Genomic DNA, 24269 nt, shown 5'->3' with positions numbered 1-24269 from the left:
TGTGCACATAATTGGTGATTGTTGTTGATTTGTTTTGACCAGCATAATTGGATTTGTATAGCCTATGGTTATACTTAGGTAACTAGTAAGCCTTCAGATAACACCTTGAATAAGTAATGAATTTGATGTGGTTTCAAATGAAACAATTGTTATTTGTTAGTTCTTTTGTCTAGATAATGGGATTTTCTGTGAAATTTACTTGCGGCCCTTTTTCAGAAGCAAGCATCTTCTGATAAATAGACCTTGATTTATGTTACTTCCAACATTCCATAAACAGATAATTCATGTACCTTAACTCAAATCCTTGAAAGGATAGGATAACTGAAATCCACTGAAGGAGGAGAGAGGTGGTGGGTGTTTGGGTGGGGGTGGGGGGGTGGGGTTGCTATCCTTTATTTAGTTTCATAATACAATAATGGATGTTGTTATATGAATCCTGATAAAATGTTTAATTCTGTAAAACCACATTTATTGATATAAGATCATAAGATATAGAAGAAAAAATAGGCTGTTCAGCCATCAAGTCTGCCCCACCATTTAATCATGAGCTGATCCATTTTCCAATTCAGCCTCACTTCCCAGCCTTCTACACAAAACCTTTGATGCCCTGCATAATCAAGAACCAACTAATCTCTACCTCACATACACCCAATAACTTGACCTCCACAACCACCTGTGGCCACAAATCCCTCAGATTTACTACACTCTGGCTAAAGAAACTCCTCTGCACCTCTGTTCTAACTGGACACCCTTCAATCCTGAAGTTGTGCCCTCTTGTCCTAGACTCTCCCACTATAGGAAACAACCTTTCTGCATCTACTCTGTCCATGCCTTTCAAGATTCAAAATGTTTCAATGAGATCCCCCTTCATTCTCCTAACTTTCAACACTTACAGGCTAAGAGCTGTCAAGTGCAGCTTGTATAATAGCTCTTCTATTCCCAGAATCATCCTTGTGAACCTCCTCTGAGCCCTCTCCAACATCAGCACGCCCTTTATTTTTCAATGAGGATCCCAAACCTACTCTCAATGCTCTGTGAAGTCGCACCAGTGAAAGCTTCAACATCACATCCCTGCTCCTCTTGAAATGAATCCTACCTTTTTATTTGCTTTCTTCACCACCGACTTGAGGACTCCCAGGTTCCTTTGCATGTGGTTTTTTTCATTTTTTCTGCCCATTTAGAAAATAGCCTGCCCGATTTTTTTGATTTTTTTTATATCCCCAAAAGTGCATTTTCCAACATTGTATTTTATTTGCCATTTTTCTGCCAATTCTCCTAATTTGTCCAAGTCCTTCTGCAGCCTCACCATTTCCTCAATACTACCTTCTCCTCTATCTACCTTCATATCACCTGCAAACTTGGCCACAAAGCCATTCATTCTACAATCTAAATCATTAATATATAACAGAAAAAGAAGCGGCCCCAATACCGACCCCTTTGAGCCACCACTATTAACTGGCAGCCAACCAGACAGAAAATGATCCCAGTAATCTGACTGCTTTCTACCAAACAGCCAATGCTTTACCCACACCAGTATATTTCCTGGGCTTTTATCTTGTTATGTAGCCTCATGTGTAGCACCTTGTCAAAGGCCTTCTAAAAATCCAAATACAGTAAAAATCCTCATCATCTGGCACCTTAAGGAATTGCGGGTGCCAGAAATGTTAATTTTCCAGTTGACTGAGGCTCAGTCTTACAATGCCTAATGAATACACCTGCATTAAGAATATATCTTTTCAAAGACAAAAGACAATGCAAAATGTAAATTAATTTGAAAAAAGATCAGTATTGTAGTCTTTCATTATGTAAAGTTCACTTTAATCAAGTAATTCCAGCAACATAAAAATTTAAATACAAACCTGGTCGCTAGCGCTGTAACAGTGTTGCGCTAACCACTACACTAACTGTGCCACCATCACAATTAGCCCCCCCACCCCACATTTACAAATAAAGCCTTACTAATATACCTAATTCTAATTAGGATATAGACTCTTACTAGGATGAGATAGGTAAACACTTTGGGAGCGTCACCCCAGCATTGAGCGGCATTGATCGGCTTGTCATCCTTGTGTCCCGGTCAGGCCCTTGGCGCAACCCCATATACGTACATGCCAGTGTCCCAATCAGGCTCTCAGCATACCTTCCGTTAAATTTGAACCCCATTCACAAGCACTTAACAACATTGCACTAGCTGCAACATTAACCGTGCCGCTGTCATAGTTAACCCCTCCCCCCCACCAAGTTTACAGATAAAGTGTTAATAATATACTAATAAAGATAAAGTCTCTTACTAGGCAAGGATAGGGAGACACTTTGGAAGAGTTGCTCCTGTGGCGAGCAAAACTGGCCGGCACTTCATCTTGGGTGCCGCCATTTTATTCAAACACAACTTTATTTAAAGTTTATTCAAACATCTGCAGTGGGTGGTGCAAGACCGAAATGGTCTGCTGGCTGAATGCTTGCTTCCTTCTTCATTCGCCAAGAGGTTGTGTGTTGCTTTGGAGAACATTTACATTTACAATTTTTAACTTTTATTTAAAACTTTATTTATTCTTATTCATTTTAATTTTTATTTATTATTTTCTCGATTTTTTAAAAAAATATTTTTTTTTGCTGGTTATTTGAGTTTCTAGTTGATTGAGAGCCAGATAAGGGATTTTATTGTACAAAACATCCACTCCATTTCCTTTATCTTGTCAACTTGTCTCTTCTTCAAAGAATTCCAGTAGGTTTGTCAAGCAAGATTTCCCTCAAGGAAACCATGTTGCCTTTGACCTACCTTGACATGTGCCTCCAAGTATTCTGTAACCTCATTCTTGACGATTGACTCCAACATCTCCAGGCTAACCAGTAAAATTTCTAATGATTTAAGAACTTGAAAGCCTGGCCCCTGCATCATCTCTTCAGCCACTCATTAGTCTGCACTATTTTCCTGTCTGACCTTCCCAGAAGTAATCCAGAGATTATCTCCTTGGAGGTTCTGCTCTTCAGTCTCTTTCCTAACTTCTTAAACTTACTTTGCAGGACTTCTACCCTACTTCTTCATATGTTATTGGTACCAATATATACCACAATTCTGCCTCCTCACTCTCCCCTGTCAGAATATTCTGCACCCACTCAGACACATCCTGTCCTGAGCTCCCGGGAGACCACAGTCTATCCTGGAGTCTTTTTTGTGGCCATAGAATCAACAAATTGTTCACCTGACTATCAAGTCCCCTTCTCTACCTGACTTCACCCTTCCTTTCTGAGGCTCTAGCCAGCCATGGTGCAATTGGTCTGGCTCTGCTTTGCTGTTAGGTTATGCACCCTCATTAGTGTCCAAAGTGGTATACTTGTTACAAAGGGGAATGCCCACAGGAGTACCCCGCACTGCCTGCTTGTTCCCTTTCCAACTCCTTCCTCCCAAGTGTGATTGTATCCCTTTAATTCCTGTTTATCACCTCTTCAGCCTCACAAATGATCTGGAGTTCATCCAACTCCAGCTCCAGTTCCCTCACGGTCTGTAAGGAGCTGCAGTTGTATGCACTTCTCGCAGATTAAGACATCAAGGATACTGTTGGCTTCCTTGACTATCCACATTTTGCCAGAGCTTCATGTTCCTTCCCTGGCTGTCATTTCCCTCTGTCTATTAAATAGGAAAGAGTTAAAAAAGCCTGACCTTAGCTTGCCTCAACTCCTGTACCAAGATGTCAGTCTATCGAGTCAAAGCCTCAAATTCCTGCACTTGGCTGCTCAGCTTCTCAAGCCAAAACCTCAAATTCCTACTCCTACACTGGACCACTCACACACTGGCTGCTCCTCTTGAGCTTTGCTTCCTATTATTGGCTACAGCTAATTAGCCAATGAAAAGATTTAACCAAGCAGGTACCTTTTCCAGGAGTTTTTTTTGAGAGATTGTCCAGTGAGGCTGATGGACCAATTTTATGGACCTTCAAATAGTCAAGGGGAATTGGAGGAACAGATTTATAGGGAGCTCTGAGATAGCTGTAAGAATAATAGGGTACTGTTACTGGGAGATTTTGACTTCCCTAAGATTGACTCATCACTCATAATAAAAGGGAGTGGAAGGGGTGAAATTTTTTCAGTAGGATGGGAGGAAACTGGAGTACTCGGGGAAAATCTTCGCAGAAACAGGAAGAATATACAAACTCCTTACAGACAGCACCTGATTGGAATGTCGGGCACTGGCACTGTTACAAATGAAACGAGTCAATATGCCAACTTTTTTAGCATGAATAAGTTGGGCTGAAGGGCTTATTCCATGCTCGATGACTCTATCCTTCACTGAAGGTTTTGGAGGGAGAGAGTTCGTGGGGTAGATGTTTTCAATCACATACCTTGATATTTGGAATAATTTTAGCACTGTTCATTAGCTTGAATTTGTTTTCTTGCCCTTACTGAATGTGTTGCATTTTCATGAGAACAAATCTGATCTACAACTGTTCATAACAGTGAATAACTAACATCAGGACATGAAGAAATTTGCCTCATGGAAGAAGCAGCAGGAGTATGTCACTCAACCTCTGCCTCCCTAATGCGATCGTCACTGTCTGATTGTTACCGCAACTGTTTACTCCTTTTTCCCCATGGAAACCATTGCTTTTCAAGAATCTGTTTACTTCTGCCTTAAAATTTTCAATCATTCTTCTTCTATCTTCTTGGATGAAGAGAGTTCCAGAGATTCTTGACCCATTGAGAGAAAATATTTTGATTTTTCTTTTCATAAAAAGAAATACACTCTACACATTCCCGTTCAAAACTCCTGAAGATCATAAGTTTCAATTGAGCCCTTCTCAGTCTTTGAAAATTGAATGGCTATTAGCCCAGCATGTTCAAATTTTATTCAAGTTTAAGTTTATTTATTTGTCATTTGATTGTACAGTACAACCTGACGAACCTGTTCTCGGTACAAAAACATGCAAACACACTTATGGTCATAACACATACCTTCTTCTTCTTCTTTGGCTTGGCTTCGTGGACGAAGATTTATGGAGGGGTAAACGTCCACGTCAGCTGCAGGCTCGTTGGTGACTGACAAGTACGATGCAGGACAGGCAGACACGGTTGCAGCGGTTGCAGGGGAAAATTGGTTGGTTGGGGTTGGGTGTTGGGATTTTCCTCCTTTGTCTTTTGTCAGTGAGGTGGGCTCTGCGGTCTTCTTCAAAGGAGGTTGCTGCCCGCCGAACTGTGAGGCGCCAAAATGCACGGTTTGAGGCGAGATCAGCCCACTGGCGGTGGTCAATGTGGCAGGCACCAAGAAATTTCTTTAGGCAGTCCTTGTACCTCTTATTTGGTGCACCTCTGACAGAGCTCGCCATATAACACAATCCTGGGAAGGCGATGGTCCTCCATTCTGGAGACGTGACCTACCCAGCGCAGTTGGATCTTCAACAGCATGGATTCGATGCTGTCGTCCTCTGCCATCTTGAGTACTTCGATGTTAGGGATGAAGTCGCTCCAATGAATGTTGAGGATGGAGCGGAGACAACGCTGGTGGAAGCGTTCTAGGAGCCGAAGGTGATGCCGGTAGAGGACCCATGATTCGGAGCTGAACAGGAGTGTGGGTATGACAACGGCTCTGTATACGCTTATCTTTGTGAGGTTTTTCAGTTGGTTGTTTTTCCAGACTCTTTTGTGTAGTCTTCCAAAGGCGCTATTTGCCTTTGCGAGTCTGTTGTCTATCTCGTTGTCAATCCTTGCATCTGATGAAATGGTGCAGCCAAGATAGGTAAACTGGTTGACCGTTTTGTGTGCCCGATGGAGATGTGAGGGGGCTGGTAGTCATGGTGGGGAGCTGACTGCTGGAGGACCTCAGGCTGACTTCCAGACCAAACATTTTGGCAGTTTCCGCAAAACAGGATATCAAGCGCTGAAGAGCTAGCCTTGAATGGGCAACTAAAGCGGCATCGTCTGCAAAGAGTAGTTCACAGACAAATTGCTCTTGTGTCTTGGTGTGAGCTTGCAGGCACCTCAGATTGAAGAGACTGCCATCTGTGCGGTACCAGATGTAAACAGCGTCTTCATTGTTGAGGTCTTTCATGGCTTGGTTCAGCATCATGCTGAAGAAGATTGAAAAGAGGGTTGGTGCGAGAACACAGCCTTGCTTCACGCCATTGTTAATGGAGAGGGGTTCAGAGAGCTCATTGCTGTATCTGACCCAACCTTGTTGGTTTTCGTGCAGTTGGATAACCATGTTGAGGAACTTTGGGGGGCATCTGAGGCGCTCTAGTATTTGCCAAAGCCCTTTCCTGCTCACGGTGTCGAAGGCTTTGGTGAGGTCAACAAAGGTGATGTAGAGTCCTTTGTTTTGTTCTCTACACTTTTCTTGGAGCTGTCTGAGGGCAAAGACCATGTCAGTAGTTCCTCTGTTTGCGCGAAAGCCGCACTGTGATTCTGGGAGAACATTCTCGGCGACACTAGGTATTATTCTATTTAGGAGAATCCTAGCGAAGATTTTGCCTGCAATGGAGAACAGCGTGATTCCCCTGTAGTTTGAGCAGTCTGATTTCTCGCCTTTGTTTTTGGCATCACGAAGGTCCTGAGGCAGTTTTCCTTGGTCCCAGCAAAGCTTGAAAAACTCATGCAGTTTGGCATGCAGAGTTTTGCCGCCAGCCTTCCAGACCTCTGGGGGGATTCCATCCATACCTGCTGCTTTGCCACTTTTCAGTTGTTCATTTGCCTTATATGTCTCTTCCTGGGTGAGGACCTCATCCAGCTCTAGCCTTAGGGGATGTTGAGGGAGCTGGAGCAGGGCAGAATCTTGGACTGAGCGGTTGGCATTGAAAAGAGATTGGAAGTGTTCTGACCATCGGTTGAGGATGGAGATCTTGTCGCTGAAGAGGACTTTGCCATCTGAGCTGCGCAGCGGTCTTTGGACTTGGGGTGAGGGGCCGTACACAGCCTTTAGAGCCTCGTAAAAACCCCTGGAAGTCGCCAATGTCCGCGCTGAGCTGGGTTCGTTTGGTAAGGCTAGTCCACCACTCATTTTGGATCTCCTGGAGTTTGCGCTGAAGATGGCTGCATGCGCGACGGAAGGCTTGTTTCTTCTCTGGCCAGGATGGCTTTGTAAGGTGAGCCTGGTGGGCAGCTCGCTTCTTTGCCAGCAGCTCCTGGATTTCCTGGCTGTTTTCGTCGAACCAGTCCTTGTTTTTCCTGGAGGAGAAGCCCAGTACCTCTTCAGTGGATTGCAGTATGGTAGTCTTCAGCTGATCCCAGAGAGTTTCAGGGGACGAGTCCGTGAGGCAGATTGCATCCTCGAGCTTTGCTTTGAGGTTTGCCTGGAAGTTTCCTCTCACTTCGTCTGACTGCAGGTTTCCAACATTGAACCTCTTTCTGGGGGCTTTACTGTTCCTGGGCTTTGGCTTCAAGTGAAGGTTGAGCTTGCAGGGAACCAGCCGGTGGTCAGTGTGGCATTCCGCACTGGGCACGACCCTGGTGTGGAGCATATCTCGTTTGTCTCTTTCTCACACCAGGACATAGTCCAGGAGGTGCCAGTGTTTGGATCGGGGATGCATCCAGATAGTCTTCAGGCTGTCCCTCTGCTGAAAAAGGGTGTTTGTAACGACAAGCCGCTGTTCTGCGCAGAGCTCCAACAGGAGGCGCCCATTGTCGTTGCACTTGCCGACACCATGCTTGCCCAGGATTCCTGGCCAGCTTTCTGAGTCTTTGCCGACGCGAGCGTTGAAGTCGCCAAGGATGACAACCTTGTCGGCTGTAGGGGTGCGTTGAATGAGGTTGCGCAGGTCAGTGTAGAACTTGTCCTTTTCTGCTGATTCTGCCTGGAGGGTTGGAGCATAGACACTGATGAGGGTGATGCGATGCTTGTTTTGAAGGGGGAGTCGCATGGACATGATCCTGTCGGGAGGTTTTCGAGTTTGGAGGCAATGGAGTTCTTGACCATGAAGCCTACACCAGATAGGTGTCATTCATCCATAGCCTTGCCAGACCAGTAGAGTGTGTAGCCCGCGCCGCGTTCTTGGAGTCTGTCTACAACTGCAAGACGGACTTCACTGAGAGCGGCTATGTCTGAGGAGTTCATGTGCGATAAGGGCAGACCGACGTTCAGGTCTGTCGGCCTTGTCTAGCATGGTTCTGATGTTCCAGCATGCTAGCTTGAGTTTGTGAGCATCTTTTGAGGGGGAGGACGTGGAGGGGGAGGACGTGGACCTGTCCTCGGGCCTGCGCAAAGGAGCTTTTAGGTGGAGTGCAGTGCGCGGAGTACTGGCCCCACCCTTTACACCCATGGTTCGTGTGCCGTGGCCAAGCAAGCTGGGACGTGGCAGCGAGGTCCTTGGGTCGTAGGTTTTATATCGGAGTGGCCTTCTCCTATGTAGGTTTCTTACCCGGGCTGGAGGGGACTGCCTTCCCTCCTAGGTCAGACCATACTGCCCAGACCGGGGCCGAGGCCGCCGCTGCTTTCCCTGTGCCCGACCAGGGCCGCCGCCTCCTACTTTCTGGCCGGACCGGGGCCTCCGCCTGCCTCACTCGACCGAGGCCGGGGCCGCCGCCTCCCCTTCGCTCTTGCACATAACACGTATAGAGACAAATTATCTGCATAGATAGTATGCATATACAATATTAAAATAAATAAATATGATTGTTAAATAAATGGTAGCATCATGGGGTGGGGGGGTGGGTTATATGAGGAATTCATCAGTTATTCAGCAGTCTGTCGGAAGAAGCTGTTTCCCAGCCTTGTGGTTCTGGCTCCATCACTCCTGTATCTCTTTCCTGACAGGAGTAACCGGAAGATGTTGCATGTGGGGTTATAAGGGTCTTATGATTTTGCAAGCCCTCTTTAGACAATGATCCTGGGAAGGTGGGGGTTGGGGGGGTGGTAACCAAAGTGATCTTCTCTGCCACTCTTCTGGTTCTATACACTGACCTCCAATCTGATGCAACCTTACCATACTGTGATGTAGCTAGCCAGAACGCTCTCAATAGAGATCCTGTAATAAGTTGACAGAATAGTGGCCGCTGCAGACTTCTCGGGAAGTGTAGTCATTGTTGCATCTTCCTGACAAGTGAGGAGAAATTGTGTAACCAAGATAGGTCACTTCTTAAGTGGAGTCTGTGGAATTTAATGTTCTCTACTTTCTCCACTACCGAGCTATTAATGTGTATTGGATGGAGGTCATCCCTTGTCCTCCTGAAGTCCACCATCTCCTTTACCTTGTGCACATTGAGACTCTGGTTGTTATTCCCACACCATTTCATGAGATTTTCTATCTCCTCTCGGTAATGCAACTCATCATTGTTGCTGATGAGGCCAACTACAGTGCATTATCTGCAAATCTGATTAATCAGTTTGAGTTGGATCTGGCATTGCAGTCACGAGTCAGCAGTGTGAACAGGAGTAGGCCGAGAACACAACCACGAGGTGCACCAGTGCTCAGCATGACCGTACTTGTCATTCTGCTGCCAACCCGGACAGATTGTGGCCTTTCCTTTAGGAAGTCCAGTATCCAGTTACAGAGATGGCTGTTGAATCCCATTGAGAAAAATTTCTCCATAAACCTCTGGGGTATGATCATATTAAACGTCGACTCAATGAACAACAACCTGGCATATAAGGCGTCATTTTCCTGGTGGGTCAGGATGGACAAGGCCATAGCATCATTTGTGGAACTGTTCCGACTGTAGGTGAATTGAAATGGTCCAACATCTTTGGGAGGTGCACTTTGATGCATTCCCTCACCAAACACTTGAAACATTTCATTTCTAGGTGGTAGTCGTTGAGGCTTGTTACTGTCACCATCTTTCATACCGGGTGCTTCGTGATACAACCTGTCGTTTTTTCGATAATTGTCCAGTTATTCTCCAGCTTAGATTTAATATCCTTCCGTGTAATAGTACAGAATGTATATTACGTGAAATTGTATTCTACCTGCCGTAAGGCAGACAAAGAGATGCCATTAGTGTCGCCTCGCTCCCCTTACATTACAAGAGCAAGAGAAGCAAAAGACAGTCCCTTCAAAGACACAGAGTGTCCATGGATTAGTCTCCAACCCTCCTACAGCCTCTGCAGCTACAAAACTCCTGTTTGATCCATTGGCAACACGAGCTCCAGATCCAAACTTCTGACACGATCAGGACAAATTCAGGATCAAAGGCCCTTCAGGAGCACTTCTTGCCCTCAGCATCCTCTCCAATCCTAGCTCCAATACATGGTTCCCACAAGCCAGTCTCCAGCAGCCTGTGCAGGTCCCCCAACTGCAAGTCACCTGCATCCTGTTTGGGCCCCTCAGCTGCTGAGCCTCTTGTTGGTCTGCCGCCATGGTGACTGTCCTGTAGGGTCACCTGCTCTTCTTCTCCTCTCAACAGAGAGTCTTCTTCACGTTTCTGGTGCCCCGCACCAGTCGACTGCTCCCCGGAGTCAGCAACCCCTCGTGGCCGCTGCTGAGCACAGCACTGCAATGTTGAGCAGGATTTTAGTTTAAAAACACTGCCGGCTCCTTTAACAGGCCATTTAGCGCCTGCATGGAGTTGCTGGCATTACAACCATTACAATAGTTCCAATAGCACCACCATTTATTCTTCTCTGGGAAATCCCTGTGCATAGTGACTGTCCACTGCCAAAAGAAGATCAATGCTCCTGATGTGGTTTCACCAATCTACCACTTATTTGAAAAATTATACATGTAATCCTGTCTCTTGAATGAACCAAGAGATCTGCAAACTACTGAAGACTAGTCCTCTGGTGTTTTAGTCGGGACATTCAGAAGCATATAGAAAGGCTGGGTACAACCTCCAGAAGGCCATCACCAATACAAAGAGGCAATTCCAGACCAAGATAGTCAAAGGACAGGATGGAACCAGGTAAATCAGGAACACAGCAGTTCACCACATAGTCACCAGGAGTCCTTTGTGCTTCCAATTCATGTTGCTGGAAATCTGTTCCACTCTTTCAGCTTCACTTTCCTCCTCCTCCCATCTGGCTGGCTTGGGTTCTGATAATGCCGTATACATTGTACACTGTGCGTATGTCCCAAAATTCATTCTTGCTGCTGCCGGTTTAAAAACCTGGCAAAAACCACAACAAAAACTACAATTGTTTCCTTAATTGAATTAGAGACAATAAGTACACAAAAAATTTACAGTTATCCTGATGCAAAATAAAATGACAGCAATAAAGCAGACAATCATTTCATGGTGTTGTAGCAGGCCATGAATAATGAAACAAGAGGAAGTTCAAGAGCCTGATAGCTGATGGAAAGATGATGTTGTGATATGGTGGCAGAAATTGCTAGTCATATTTATGCACCATTATTTATCCACAGGAGAGAAAAATGAAGAAACATTGCAGGCTGCAGAAGCCGCTTTAGAGGAGACCATTGCCTTATGTCAGCGGAACTCAAACAGTCTGAACCAACAGCAGCGGGAGGTGAGTGCTGACAGTGTTCACGACCATGCTAGATATTTATATTCAGGAAATTGTAGAAGCTACTACAGTAGACCTACTAAAGAAATACAAACACACACCAGAGTAGTCAACTCAAGACTGGTTTATTGAAGCTTTACAAGCGACTTTTATTCCCTGCGTGTCCCGGGCTCCACGGGACAAGGTGGGACTTTATTAAGGGAAGGTTGCTGGTCCACACCTTTCAGCAGGGGACCCAACTGATCATCATGCCGTCCCTCGGCACTCAGTTCTGCTAGCATGCCAGCCCTTAGGTAAGTCTGTGCACTGCACTGACGGTGGCAGTTTGCATTACCGTGCTGAGCGCCCACTCGGCCCGCTACACAGCCGCTACAAAATATTTCAAGACTTTCTTATTCTCCCTGGCACACGTGACAACTAAATCACACTAAAACTCAAAGGACAGAAATTCCCAATTTTTTTCATTTTTGCCTTTATCTGAAAAGATGATAGCATTTGAGAGATTGACGTTCAAATAGGTGGAAATTTGAGTTTTGTTGCTTGTTAAGTATCATGCATTGAACATTTATCTCATGTCATCACTGTAGTATCTTTCTTCACCAAATCTTTGTCAGCCAAGAGCCTGAGGAGAAGTGGTAAGGAACTTAAACAGGGCGTGAAGTATCCTTCCACAGTGAGTTGGATTGAGAAAAAAAATCTCAAGGCATTTTTGAATTCATGAAAAAATCAAAAAGGAAACAGGCAGGAATGGAAGGATATTGACCATTTGCAGTTTAATTTGATAACGGTGGCACAGACATGGTGGGCCTGTACTATCTGTTCTCTGATTCGAGATTGGTGTTCCCAATTGTAAAGTATTCCTCTGTCAGTGACTGCAACAGTGTCAGTAACAATGTCAACAGTAATGGTGGGAGTGAAGAGAGTGAGGAGCAGTAAAGGCTTTTTGTTTTGCATGAATGAGACAGCAGGGCAATTTGTTGGGAGCTGCAACTTGTTCCCGCACATAGCCACATGTCATTTGAAATTATTTAAAATATGGATATACAAATAATTTTGGATAGAAAGCAGGGGAAATCCTTTTGCATTGAAGGGTTGTGACATTGAAGGCTGTGGAGTTGTGATTGAAGCAGAGAGACAGGAAACATTAAAAATCAACTCAACAGAATTGTGACTGAGAGGCAGAAGGATTTATAGAGAGTGTGAACAGGATGGACAAGTGATATTCAGAATGTTTCTCAGCATCGCAATACATACTTGTCAGATCACATGATTGTGTCTTTCTTGAGAATTCCATTTAATTGGCCAAAATGTGTCCTTTTCAATTGAGACAAAATAATCCTGTAAAAATGTTTGGACGCATTTCTCATCCAAGAAAGGAAAGGTATGCAGGTCTTGAGGCAACACACCCTCCGTAGCTTCGATTTTGTTCTTGATAGGCTCTTGATTAGCAAGAGCATCAAAGGTTATGGGGAGAAGGTCTTGAGATGTACATCGATTGCACCTTTTGTTGCTGCAGATGCTGATCAACCCACTGAATATTAAATTTAAACATATAGCATGGTAACAGGACCTTCCGGTCCATGATCCTGTGCTGTCCAAATAAGCCATAGCCTATTACCTGCATATGTTTTGAAATTCTTCCAGCATTGTTTTCTTTTAACTTTGTAGTGAATTTTATTGCACGTATTTTTCTGTTTAGGTCTTTACTTGCCTTTCTGATCAGACGATAGACTTAGAATTAGACCATTCAGCCCTTGCAGTCTGCTCCACCATTCAAATAATGTTAGATGTAGACCATAAGACAAAGGAACAGAAAAAATCTATTCAGCCCATTGAGTCTGGCTCACTATTTAATCACAAGCTAATCCGTTTTCCCACTCAGCCCCACTGCCCGGCCTTCTCCCCATCACCTTTGATGCTCTTGCTGATTAAGAACCAGATTGAGGCCATCAGATGGTATGCTGCCTCCCAGGTGCCAGATCAAAGACGTCTCAGATTGAGTCCACAGCATTCTGTAGCGGAAGGGATGAGGTCCTGAAGAGGGAATATAGGGAGATAGGAAGGAAACTGAAAAGGAGAACCTCAAGGGTATTAATATTGGGATTGCACCAGGTAGGGTAGGAATAGAAAGTTGTGGTCGATTAATACATGGCTGAAGATTTGATGCTGGGGCAGAGGTTCATATTTGTGGATCATTGGGATCTCTTCGGAGGAAGATGGGACCTGTACAAAAAGGCTATGTCTGAACTGGAGAGGCACCTATATCCTGGCAGACAGATTTGCCAGAGCTGTTGGAGAGAGTTTAAACTAGTTTAGCTGGGGGGGCGGGGGGGAGAGTGGAATCCAGACTGTGAGGGCAGAAAATAGAGCAGAAGGTGGAAAGGATGGTGTAATGTTTTGTGGTTTGTGAGGAAGGACAGACGAGAGGAAGTATAAATATAGTCAGTTGGAGGGTTTGAAATGTGTCTGTTTTAATGCAAGGATTATTGGGAATAAAGGAGATGAACTTAGAACATGGATCAGTGTGCGGAATTATGATATTGTGGCCATTACAGATACCTGGCTAATGCAAGGAGAGGATAAGCTGATGCAGGTACCAGGATTTAAATGTATTACAAGGGTTAAGATTGGAGGGGGAGTAGCATCACTGGTCAGGGATAGTATCACGGCTACAGAAAGGAAGGACACTGTGGGTGGAAGTCAGAAATTGGAAGGGAGCAATCACTGTATAGAGAGTCATCTATAGGCTCCCAAGTAGCACTCGGGACACTGGGGGACAGATAAATAGGCAGATTTTGGAATGGTGCAGAAATAACAGGGTTGTTGTTTCGTGAGACTTAAATTTTCCAAACATTGAGTGGCACCTCCTTACTGTCCAAGGGTTAGATGGGGCAGAATTTGTCAGGTGTATCCAAGAAAGGATTCCAGCAGTTTGTGCAGCAGCCGACTAGAGGAGATGCCATAGTGGATCTAGTATAGGTAATGAACCTATTCAGGTGACAAACCTTTCACTGGGGGAGTATTTCATTGATAGTGACCACAGCACCTTGAGCTTCAGCACAGCTATGGACAAAATGGTAAAGTCTAATTACAACAGGGTGAAGCATGAACTACGGAGAGTAAATTGGGAACTAATGTTCTCAGGAGAAACAGCAGGAGTAATGTGGAGGATGTTTAGAGATTACTTGGATGGGGTTCGAGATAGTTTGTCCCACTGAGACAGGGAAAAGATAGTAGACAAAGGGAACCGTGGTTGACAAACCAGGTGTGGAAGCTAGTTAAGAGGTAGAAGGAAACATACAATAGATTTAGAAAGCATAAAACAGGAAGGCCTGATGAAAATTTCATGGAAAAGAAAGGATTTAGGAGAGCTAGAATGGGGCATGAAAAGGCCTTGGCAAGTATGATTAGGGAAAACCCAAAGGCGGACTATGCTTTGGTGAAAAGCAGAAGGCTAACGAGAGTGAATGTAGTAAAAACACACCAAAATACTGGAGGAGCTCAGCTGGTCTTTCAACATCCATAAAAAGCAAAGATATGTTGCTGCCATTTTGGGCCTGAGCCCTTCTTCAAGGAATAAGCAGAATGAGCCAGAAGCAGGAAATCTCCGAATTCAGACAACGCCGGCTGCGGGAGGACTCCAGACCAACAGAAGGAAGGATATTATTGGTTGTGATCAGGGGAGAGGTGAAAATTGATCATGTCTGTGCGAAAGGAGACAGGAAAGGGAGAGACAGAGCTGGGGGAAGGCGATGGGCGGGGGGGTGGGGTGGGGGGGGGGGCGGAAACTAATGAAAGCCAGAAAGGTCAATATTAATGTCGTCTGGTTGGAGGGTCCCCAGATGGAAGATGAGGTGTTTCTCCTCCAATTTACTGATGTCTCAATCTGGCAATCTGGCAGTGCATGGGACAATGAACAGGCATGCCAGCAATGGAATGGGATAGGGAATTGAAATGGGTGGCCACTGGGAGATCCAAGCTATTGCTGCAGACAGAGCCAAGGTGCTCAATAAAGCAGTCTCCCAGCCTGTGTTTAGTCTCTCCAATGTAGAGGAGAGACCACTTAGAAATAAGGGAGGGCCATTTAAGGATAAAAGAGGTTAGGAAGGTCCTAAATAAAAACTTTGCTTCAGTATATACAGAAAAAAGGATCTTGGTCAAGGTGCGGTCAGAATAGAACAAATTTATGTGCTGGAGCATGCTGAGATTAAGAAAGAAAAAGTGCTGGATCTTCTTAAAAACATTGGGATTGATAAATCCTTGGGACCAGATGAGATATACCCCAGGTTGCTATGTGAATGGAGGGAAGAGACTGCTGGGGTGTTGGCTATAATCTTTTCATTTTCCTTGACCACAGAGGAGGTCCCAGAGGAATGGTGAGTGGCACACATGCTCCCTTTGTTTAAAGCAGTTAAAAGAGGGCTGGTGAAGAGTGAAAGAAGATATAGCTTTTTTTTACAAGAAACTTGTTTAATTGAAAAGAACATCAGAAGTTAAAAAGGGTCTGGGTAGGATGCATTGCAGCTTCTTCATTTAATTCTAAGGCAAGAGGAGTAGCTATTTTAATAGATAAGAAACTTACAGTTAAAATACAAAATGTAATCACAAAATTAACAATAAAATAGATATTTTTTAAATCTCAAATTAATTTACCTAAATTAAATCTGGATGATCAAAGAGAGTTGGCTGCTCCTTTCACATTAACAGAGGTTAGAGAGGCACTGAGCTCTTTACAAAATAATAAGTCTTTGGGAGAGGATGATTTCCTGCCGAAAGGATTTAAGGATTTATTAATTCCTCCATTTATGAAAGTATTAAATCAGGCGGATGAAACACGTATATTACCAGAATCCTTTAAAACAGCAATAATAACTGTGATTCCAAAATAGAGAGCTCCTTTAAAGCAATCTTCATATAGACCTATATCTTTGTTAAATGCAGATTATAAAATAATAGCTAAAGTGTTAGCAAATAGGTTTGGAAAATACTTCCTAAGTTAATAATGATCAAACTGGACTTGCTAAAAAAAAGTCAGCAGATAATGTGATCAGATTGATGAGAATAATATACGTGGCACAGAAAAGAGGGGATATAAATGTAGCAGTGGCTTCAGATGCCGTAAAAGAATTCAACAGATTAGATTGGGACTTTTTATTTGAAGTAGTCAAAATATTTAGACTAGGACAAACATTTATTAATTGCATTAAAGCCCTTTATAATGGACCAAAAGCAAAGGTGGTAACAAATGAACAAGTCTCTAACTTTTTTCAATTAACTAGATCCAGTAAACAAGAGTGTCCATTGTCACCAGCTTTATTTATTTTAGCAATTGAACCACTGGCAGAATTGATTAGGTCTGATCCTGATATTAAAGGTTTTAGAGTTGATAAAAAAGAACATAAGATTAGTTTGTTTTCAGATGATGTAATAATTTATTTGATGGAACCAGAAAATTAATTATGTATATTATATTCAAGATTAAATGAATATGGAATAGTATCTGGTTACAAAGTAAATTGGGACAAAAGTGAGATTATGCTTCTTACTATAGGTGATTATACACAAATCTTTGTCCGCGAAGCCAAGTCAAAGAGAGAAAGAGAGAAAAAGAGAAAAGGATACTCAATTTAAATGGCCAGTGACTGAAATAAAACACTTAGGGATACGAATAGATAATAATTTAAAAAACATATTTAAATTGAATTATTACCCCTTAAGCAAATTGATGAAGATTTATAAAATGGATGGAACTACCTTTATTGGGAAGAGTTAATTGTATAAAAATTAATCTTTTTCCTAGGTTATAATATCTTTTTCAAACATTGCCTATATTTATTCCACAGAAATTTTTTTAGGAATTGTATAAATATGTAAGACATTTCTTTGGAAGGGAAAAATGGTGAGTGTCTCGTTAGGAATATCAACGTGAAAATTTGAACTGGGAGGGTTTACAACTTGCAAATTTAAAAAAAATTATTATAAATCAGCGCAAATGAGATATATCTTCCTTCTTTGAAGAAGGAGATAAACTAGCATGGATGAAGATAGAGATGGATAAAATAGGGGAAACCATGCCTGAAGATTTTATATATAAATGGGATAATAGATTAATAATTGGATATAGAGATACTCCATTGTTGAAACATTTGATTAATATAAGGAACAAAGTAAATGTTGAAATGTGAATGAGGAATTATGATGCCATTGACTCAAAATAGATTTATTCCCTTTGCCATAAACAACCAACTTTTTAATACTTGTTCAAGAAATTAGGAGAATAGTGGATTGTTTTAAGAGGAGAAGTGTAATGTCATTTGATCAATTGAAAAATAAAAATGGAATACAAAATAATACAATATTTATATTACAAGGCATATTTGCTGGATAAATTGGGTCCAATGATGTTATGAAAGGAGTGAAGTAGAAAGTTTGATCTGTAATAAATCTATTAAGAAGTTTATTTCAGGTATGCATACACTATTGCAAAAGGGAATACGAAAACAACGATGGGAAACTGATCTAAATATTAGTATTGGGGAGAAAAATTGGTTGGAATTACATCACAAGAGTATGGCAAACACAATAGATTGGTTGAATATTACATTTTACATAAATTATATCTTACCCCACATAAATTAAATAAACTGAAATCAGAGTTATCAGATAAATGCTTTAGGTGTAATCAAGAGACAGGTACTTATTTTTATTCTCCACTTGGTCACGTTCAAAATTGAGACTTTTTGGATGGAACTAGGAGTGTTTTTAGAACAGGTTACTAAAGTTAAATTTCCTCAAGATCCAATGTTTTTCTTATTGGGTAATATATCTGGGACAAGGCCGAAACTGAAACTTAATTAGTTTCAAAAGGAATTTGTGAAAATTGCATTAGCAGTCGCAAGAAAATATATAGCAGTGACACGGAAATCGGATTTGCATTTGGGAATGGATAGATGGCATGATGAAGTACATAGTTGTACACCTCTTGAGAAAATTACATATAATTTATAAAATAAACACGATATTTTCTTTAAAATTTGGTGGCCATATTTACATATTATAGGTATTATGTTATGAAAACATTCCCCTAAACCTCAAAAACCTTATCAACTCCTTGGAATTAGTCTATGTTTAATATTGTAAAGGCAAAATTTGATTGAATATATTGAAACTTTAGTAGCCAGATGTTTCTTTCCTTTCTATTTGTTTTCTTTTTCTCAGATTTTTTTCTATCTTTTCTTTTTTTTTATGTTCTTTGGTGCTTTTTGGGGGGGAGAGGTTGGGGGTATATAATACTATGTATAACTGATTTGGGATGTATGAGGGATATTTTCTGTATCTAGATATTAATGCATGAATGGAAAGTTAAATAAAATATTCAAAAAAAGTAAAAGGAAGAATCCAAGGAATTGTAAACGAGTGAGTCTTACATCAATGGTGGGCAAACTAATGGAGAGGATCCTTCAGGACAGGATTTACAAGCATTTGGAGAAGTGCACTCTTGTCAAGGATAGTCAGCATAGCTTTGGGATGGGAAGGTTATGCCTCACGAGCTTAATTGAGGTTTTTGCAGAAGTAACAAAAGAAATTGATGAGGGTAGGGCAGTAGATATAGTGTATAGGGATTTTAGTAACGCATTTGACAAGGTCCCCCATAGGAGACTCGTTCAGGAAGTCATGAGGCATGGAACCTTGGCTGTATGCATATAGAATTAGCTTGTGGGTAGAAAGCAGAGGGCAGTAGTGGACAGCAAGTCTTCTGTCTGGATGTCAGTGACTAGTTGAGTTCTCCAGGGATTTTATTTTGGGATCTCTGTTCTATGTGACTTTTATAAGTAACCTGGACAAAGAAGTAGAGGGATGGACAGTAAGTTTGCAAATGATACGAAGGTTGGATGGTTTGTGGATAGTGTTGAAAGCTTTCGTTGGTTGCAATAGGATATAGACAGGATGCAGAGTTGGATGGAAAGTGGCTTTCAATCCAGATAAGTGTGAGGAGCTGCATTTTGGTTGATCAAACTTGAAGGCAGGTAGGATATTTAACAGTACGGAAGAACAAAATTCAAGTTCATTATTATCATCCAATTACATTGACAAAACAGCATTTTGTATAAAAGCATGCAAACATATATATGGACATATATATTTATAAGCAGTACATATATAAAAGTAAATATTGTTAAATAAATAATAGCATCTCGGAGGGATAGTGTGAGCAGTTCATCAGCCATTCAGCAGTCAAACTGCCCTCAGGAAGATGCAGTTTCTCATCCTGGTGGTTCTGACTCTGATACTTCTGTATCTTTTTCCTGAAGGGAATAGCTGGAAGATGCTGTGTGTGGGGTGGTAGGGATTCTTTTTTTTATTTTTTTTTTTATTTTTTATTTTTCACACCATAAATCACGTTAGCCATGATATACACTTTTTCTTTTTCACACATATACAGTGACTTTTTCTCCCCCCCCCCCCCCTCCTCCCTCCTCCCAGGCCACCCCCCCACCCCCCCCGCTCATCCATTTTAGGTATACAATCTAGGTTGCATTAAGCCAGTCAGACAATGTTGTCATTCAACAAAAATACACCAGAAATTCTACTGAGTCCATTCTTTTCTTCTCTTCTCCTTCCATCAACTTAGGTAATGTTTGTTCCCGGTAGGTTTTCGCTATTGTATTTAATGTAAGGCTCCCATACTTGTTCGAATATTTCAATATTATTTCTTAAACTATATGTTATTTTTTTCTAATGGAATACATTTATTCATTTCTATATACCATTGTTGTATTTTCAAATTATCTTCCAATTTCCAGGTTGACATAATACATTTTTTTGCTACGGCTAGCAAATCTTTTTTGTGCATCTTTTTTGTGCATCCTCCAAGTCAATTCCAAATTCTTTATTTTTTATGTTACTTAGGAGAAAGATCTCTGGATTCTTTGGTATATTGTTTTCTGTTATTTTATTTAATATCTGATTGAGATCATCCCAAAATTTTTCTACTTTCTCACATGTCCAGATTGCATGAATTGTTGTTCCCCTTTCTTTTTTACATCGAAAACATCTATCAGATACTGTTGGGTCCCATTTATTTAACTTTTGCGGTGTAATGTATAGTCTGTGTAACCAATTATATTGTATCATACGTAGCCTCGTATTTATTGTATTTCTCATCATTCCAGAACATAATTTCTCCCATGTTTCCTTTTTTATCTTTATATTTAAATCTTGTTCCCATTTTTGTTTAGTTTTACCATTTGTTTGGGTGGTAGGGATTCTTAATGATTTTGTGTGTCCTCTTCAGACAGTGGTGCCTTGGCATGCAAATTCATAGATCTCTTAAGGTTGCCACACAGGTTGCTAGGACAGTTATGTTGGGCTTCATTAATCGGGAGGTTGAGTTCAAGAGTTGTGAGGTAATGTTGTTGCTCTATAAAACTTTGGTGAGACCACACTTAAAGTATTGTGTTCAGTTCTGGTCACCTCATTACAGGAAAGATGTGGAAGCTATGGAGAGGGTGCTGAGGAGATTTATCTGGACGTTGCCTGGATTGGAAAATATGTCTTATGAGGCAAGATTTAGTAGAGGTAGGGCTTTTATTTTTGGAGCGAAGAATGATGAGAGGTGACTTAATAGAGGTCGACAAGATTATGAGAGGCATAGATAGACAGTCAGCACCTTTCTCGCAGGGCAGGAATAGCAAACACTGGAGGACATCTGCACAAAGTGAAGGGAGGAAAGTTCAGGGGAGACATCAGGGTTAATTTTTTTTAAACACTGAGAGTTGTGGGTGCCTGGAATGTATCACCAAGAGTGGTAGTGGAGGTTGGAACAATCGGTTACGTGGATGAATTAAAAATAGAGGGTTATGCGGTAAGGTAATGTTGGCACAATATTGTGGGCCGAATGGCCTGTCCTGTGCTGTTATGTTCTAAGTTCGAAAACTTCCAGTGCCTTCATAATCTCCTCAGCTGTCTCTTCAAGAATCTGAGTTGTTGTCCATCTGATGCAGATGATTTTTCTTCAGTCTTCAGCATCTTCTCCTTTGTAAAAACAACTATATTCATTTCTGCTATTTGACACATCTTCCACAGTAAAAACTGACAGAAAATACTTGTTTGTTTGTCATTTACTTGACCCAATTATTAGTGTCGTTTTCCAGCATCCAATGTCCACCTTCACCTCTGTTTTGCTCGTTATGATCTGAAAAAAAAAGTTTCACATCCTCTTATTTCTGAGTAGCTTACCTACATATTTTATCTATATTCTTACTGCATTTTGGTTGCCTTCTGGTGAATTTGATCAGATTTTCATTTTTGCTCATCATTCTGGCACCCTGCTGAACATTGCTGATCTGTATGTCCAATTGGAGCTGAAGGCTGCACATTTTTAATCCTCATTAGTGCTTGCAATAGCGAATAAAATGAGCCATGAAGTTTTGAAAAATATACCTTTTTAAATTATCACTGGAAAATAGTTGTTCAAACAATGTAGGAAGACGCATGGCAATATCTCAGGATACACCAAGAAATATGCAGCTGCTGAACTTAATACTTTGACAGATTTTAAAAAATTAATAGAAAGAGTCATATTTTAAAAACTGACAGTTGTCACCTCACTGTGGAGCGGTGTGATATGTAACTCCAAGGTGCTCTTTTTAGAAATTATTGTATAATTTCGCTGAAGTGATTTTTATGAGCCTGTGGAGAGATTTTTTAGTTAATCAAGGTTTGAAGGCTTCAGACTTTATTAATTTCACTGAAGTGATTTTATGAGCCTGTGGAGAGATTTTTTTTAGTTAATCAAGGTTTGAAGGCTTCAGACTTTATTGTTTTCTGTCTTTGAAATTTTGTTCATTCTAGATTATCAACAACTAAATCTTAATTCCCTCCATTCTTTCACTGAAATGGGTGTTTGTCATTTCTTGAAGGAAAAATGAGTAGTAATCGAGGGCTTCAAAACAGAGCTCTTGTGCCATGCGTCATGTGCTACACTTTCCAGATAGAAATACAGCTTTATGATTGGAAGTGGAAAACCACTCCCATGCTTTAGGAACCATTGAGATTAACTTCAAGTTCCCAACATTACCATGCAAGAAATAAATTCAGCAGAGACCATAATAGGACTTGGGTTCCAACTGGAAAATGCACATAACCAGCCCATCATGAGATCCCTGTCTTTAAATTGTCTTTGTATCTTTGTATTAAAAGTTTTCCCTCTTCTAGGCACTATGGTTTCCATTACTTGAGGCTGTTATGTCAACCCAGAAACAGTTAAAAGATGGAACATCCAGCCAAGCATTGGAATGTAAGTAAAATATTCTATAACTGATTAACAATTTAATTTTATCATTAAGATTAACAACATTATATTCTGATGCACATGAAAGCAGAATAGAGGGAAGGGAGACCCCAGTGATCTTCTCAGATCACTGTATTGATCTCTGATCTGATGCTTTTGCAGCTACCAAACCACACTATGATGCAGCCAGAAAGGACATTCTATTGTGCTCCTTTAGAACTTGCTAAGATTGTGGCTGGTAGCTTTGCCCTCCTCAAACTCATTGGAAGTACAGGCACTGCTGCGCCAACCTGACTGATGAGGAGGTCCTGTGGGTGCAGGTTAGATCATCCTTTAAATGGATGCCAAGAAACTTTGTTCTCCCCACTCTCTCTACGATGACAGAGCCATTGATATGAATTGGGGATTGGTCCTTCATCCTTCTAAGGTCATCAATCATATCCTTAGTCTTGTCCACATTGAGATTCAGGTTGTTGCTCTTGCACCACAGTACAAGCCTAGCAACCTCCTCCTTATAAGCTGACTCAACATGTTGCACTGTTCAAATGCAACCACAGAATTTCTGTAAGTTACTCATTTAATCTAGCACAAATTTTGCATCAGCTTCATTGTTGCAGTGGGATAATGGTGAATGCCACGCTGTATTGCCCATTCTAAGTTGTCCAGAAAATCTGAATTATTAACCCAGGTGGCATTGAGAACTGGAGAATTGCCAGCTAATTATAGCATGTAAGCAGCAAATGAACTGGAGGTCTGATTGGGGTACTTTGACCTCCTGCTTCGTCCCCTAGACTTCCCATTGTGTGGAATTATTTTGTAATGACCCAATGAAGAGGCTGGATGCATGTCTTTTTTAAATGTTTTTTGTTCGCCGCAGCTGTTAAGTGTAACAGCTGTTAATTTAGATGGCGCCATTAAACTTCAGCTCAGATGCTGAGCTTTAGCAGGGCTTTAGACTGTACTTCCGCTGTATTGATATGTTCTGTATTGTATTGTTTTTTAAACCGGAAATTGACAAAATTGAATCAGACTAATAATTATTTCAGTTTAACCGTAAAACATTACAGCACAGTACAGGCCTTGAAGCCCACAATGTAGTGCTGGTCTTAGTAAACCTATAACACAAAAATCTAATCCTTCTCCTCTTCACACCCATACCTATTTTCTCACATTCCTGTGCTTCAGAGTCTTTTAAATGTTCCTATTGTTCCATCCTCCTTCACCATCAATGTTTTACAGGCACTCACCAGTCTCTGTGTAAAAATAAAACCTACCTCGGAAATCTCCCCTCAACTTTTATCCACTCACCTTAAACAGATGTCTTCTGGTTTTGGCTATTGTCACCCAGAAAAAAAACCTGAGACGACGTTACATGAAGCAGGGGATTAGGAAGCCGTGCAAAAAATCAGGAGTCAGTTACAATTGTTTATGAGCATAGTCAGAGATGTCCAGAATGGACACCAGCCATCTATTTACATTAAATTCTTTGCTGCTCCCATTTTCTTCTCCCTATATTTCCATCAACTCCCCCCACGTTCTCCCTCTTTACCTGTTCATTGGGGGCAATTTACAGAGGCCAATTAACCTACCAAC

At 41.6% G+C, this 24269-nt stretch overlaps 1 protein-coding gene across 6 annotated transcripts in view; it reads left to right on the top strand.

Annotated features, from left to right (window-relative positions):
• vps8 (VPS8 subunit of CORVET complex) overlaps positions 1–24269 on the top strand; it is a 681049-nt gene that overhangs the window by 281758 nt on the left and 375022 nt on the right. For all 6 annotated transcript variants that reach the window (XM_069934259.1, XM_069934258.1, XM_069934264.1 and 3 more), the window contains 2 exons: positions 11283–11386; positions 22601–22682. In XM_069934259.1, coding sequence (XP_069790360.1) covers positions 11283–11386; positions 22601–22682 — 186 coding nt within the window. The remainder of the gene's footprint in view (positions 1–11282; positions 11387–22600; positions 22683–24269) is intronic.

This window comes from Narcine bancroftii, chromosome 4, assembly GCF_036971445.1.
Source record: "Narcine bancroftii isolate sNarBan1 chromosome 4, sNarBan1.hap1, whole genome shotgun sequence".
In the NCBI taxonomy this organism is placed as follows: domain Eukaryota; kingdom Metazoa; phylum Chordata; class Chondrichthyes; order Torpediniformes; family Narcinidae; genus Narcine; species Narcine bancroftii.
The sequence above is the reverse complement of the archived record's forward strand: the minus strand, read 5'-3'. Positions and strand labels throughout refer to the sequence as shown.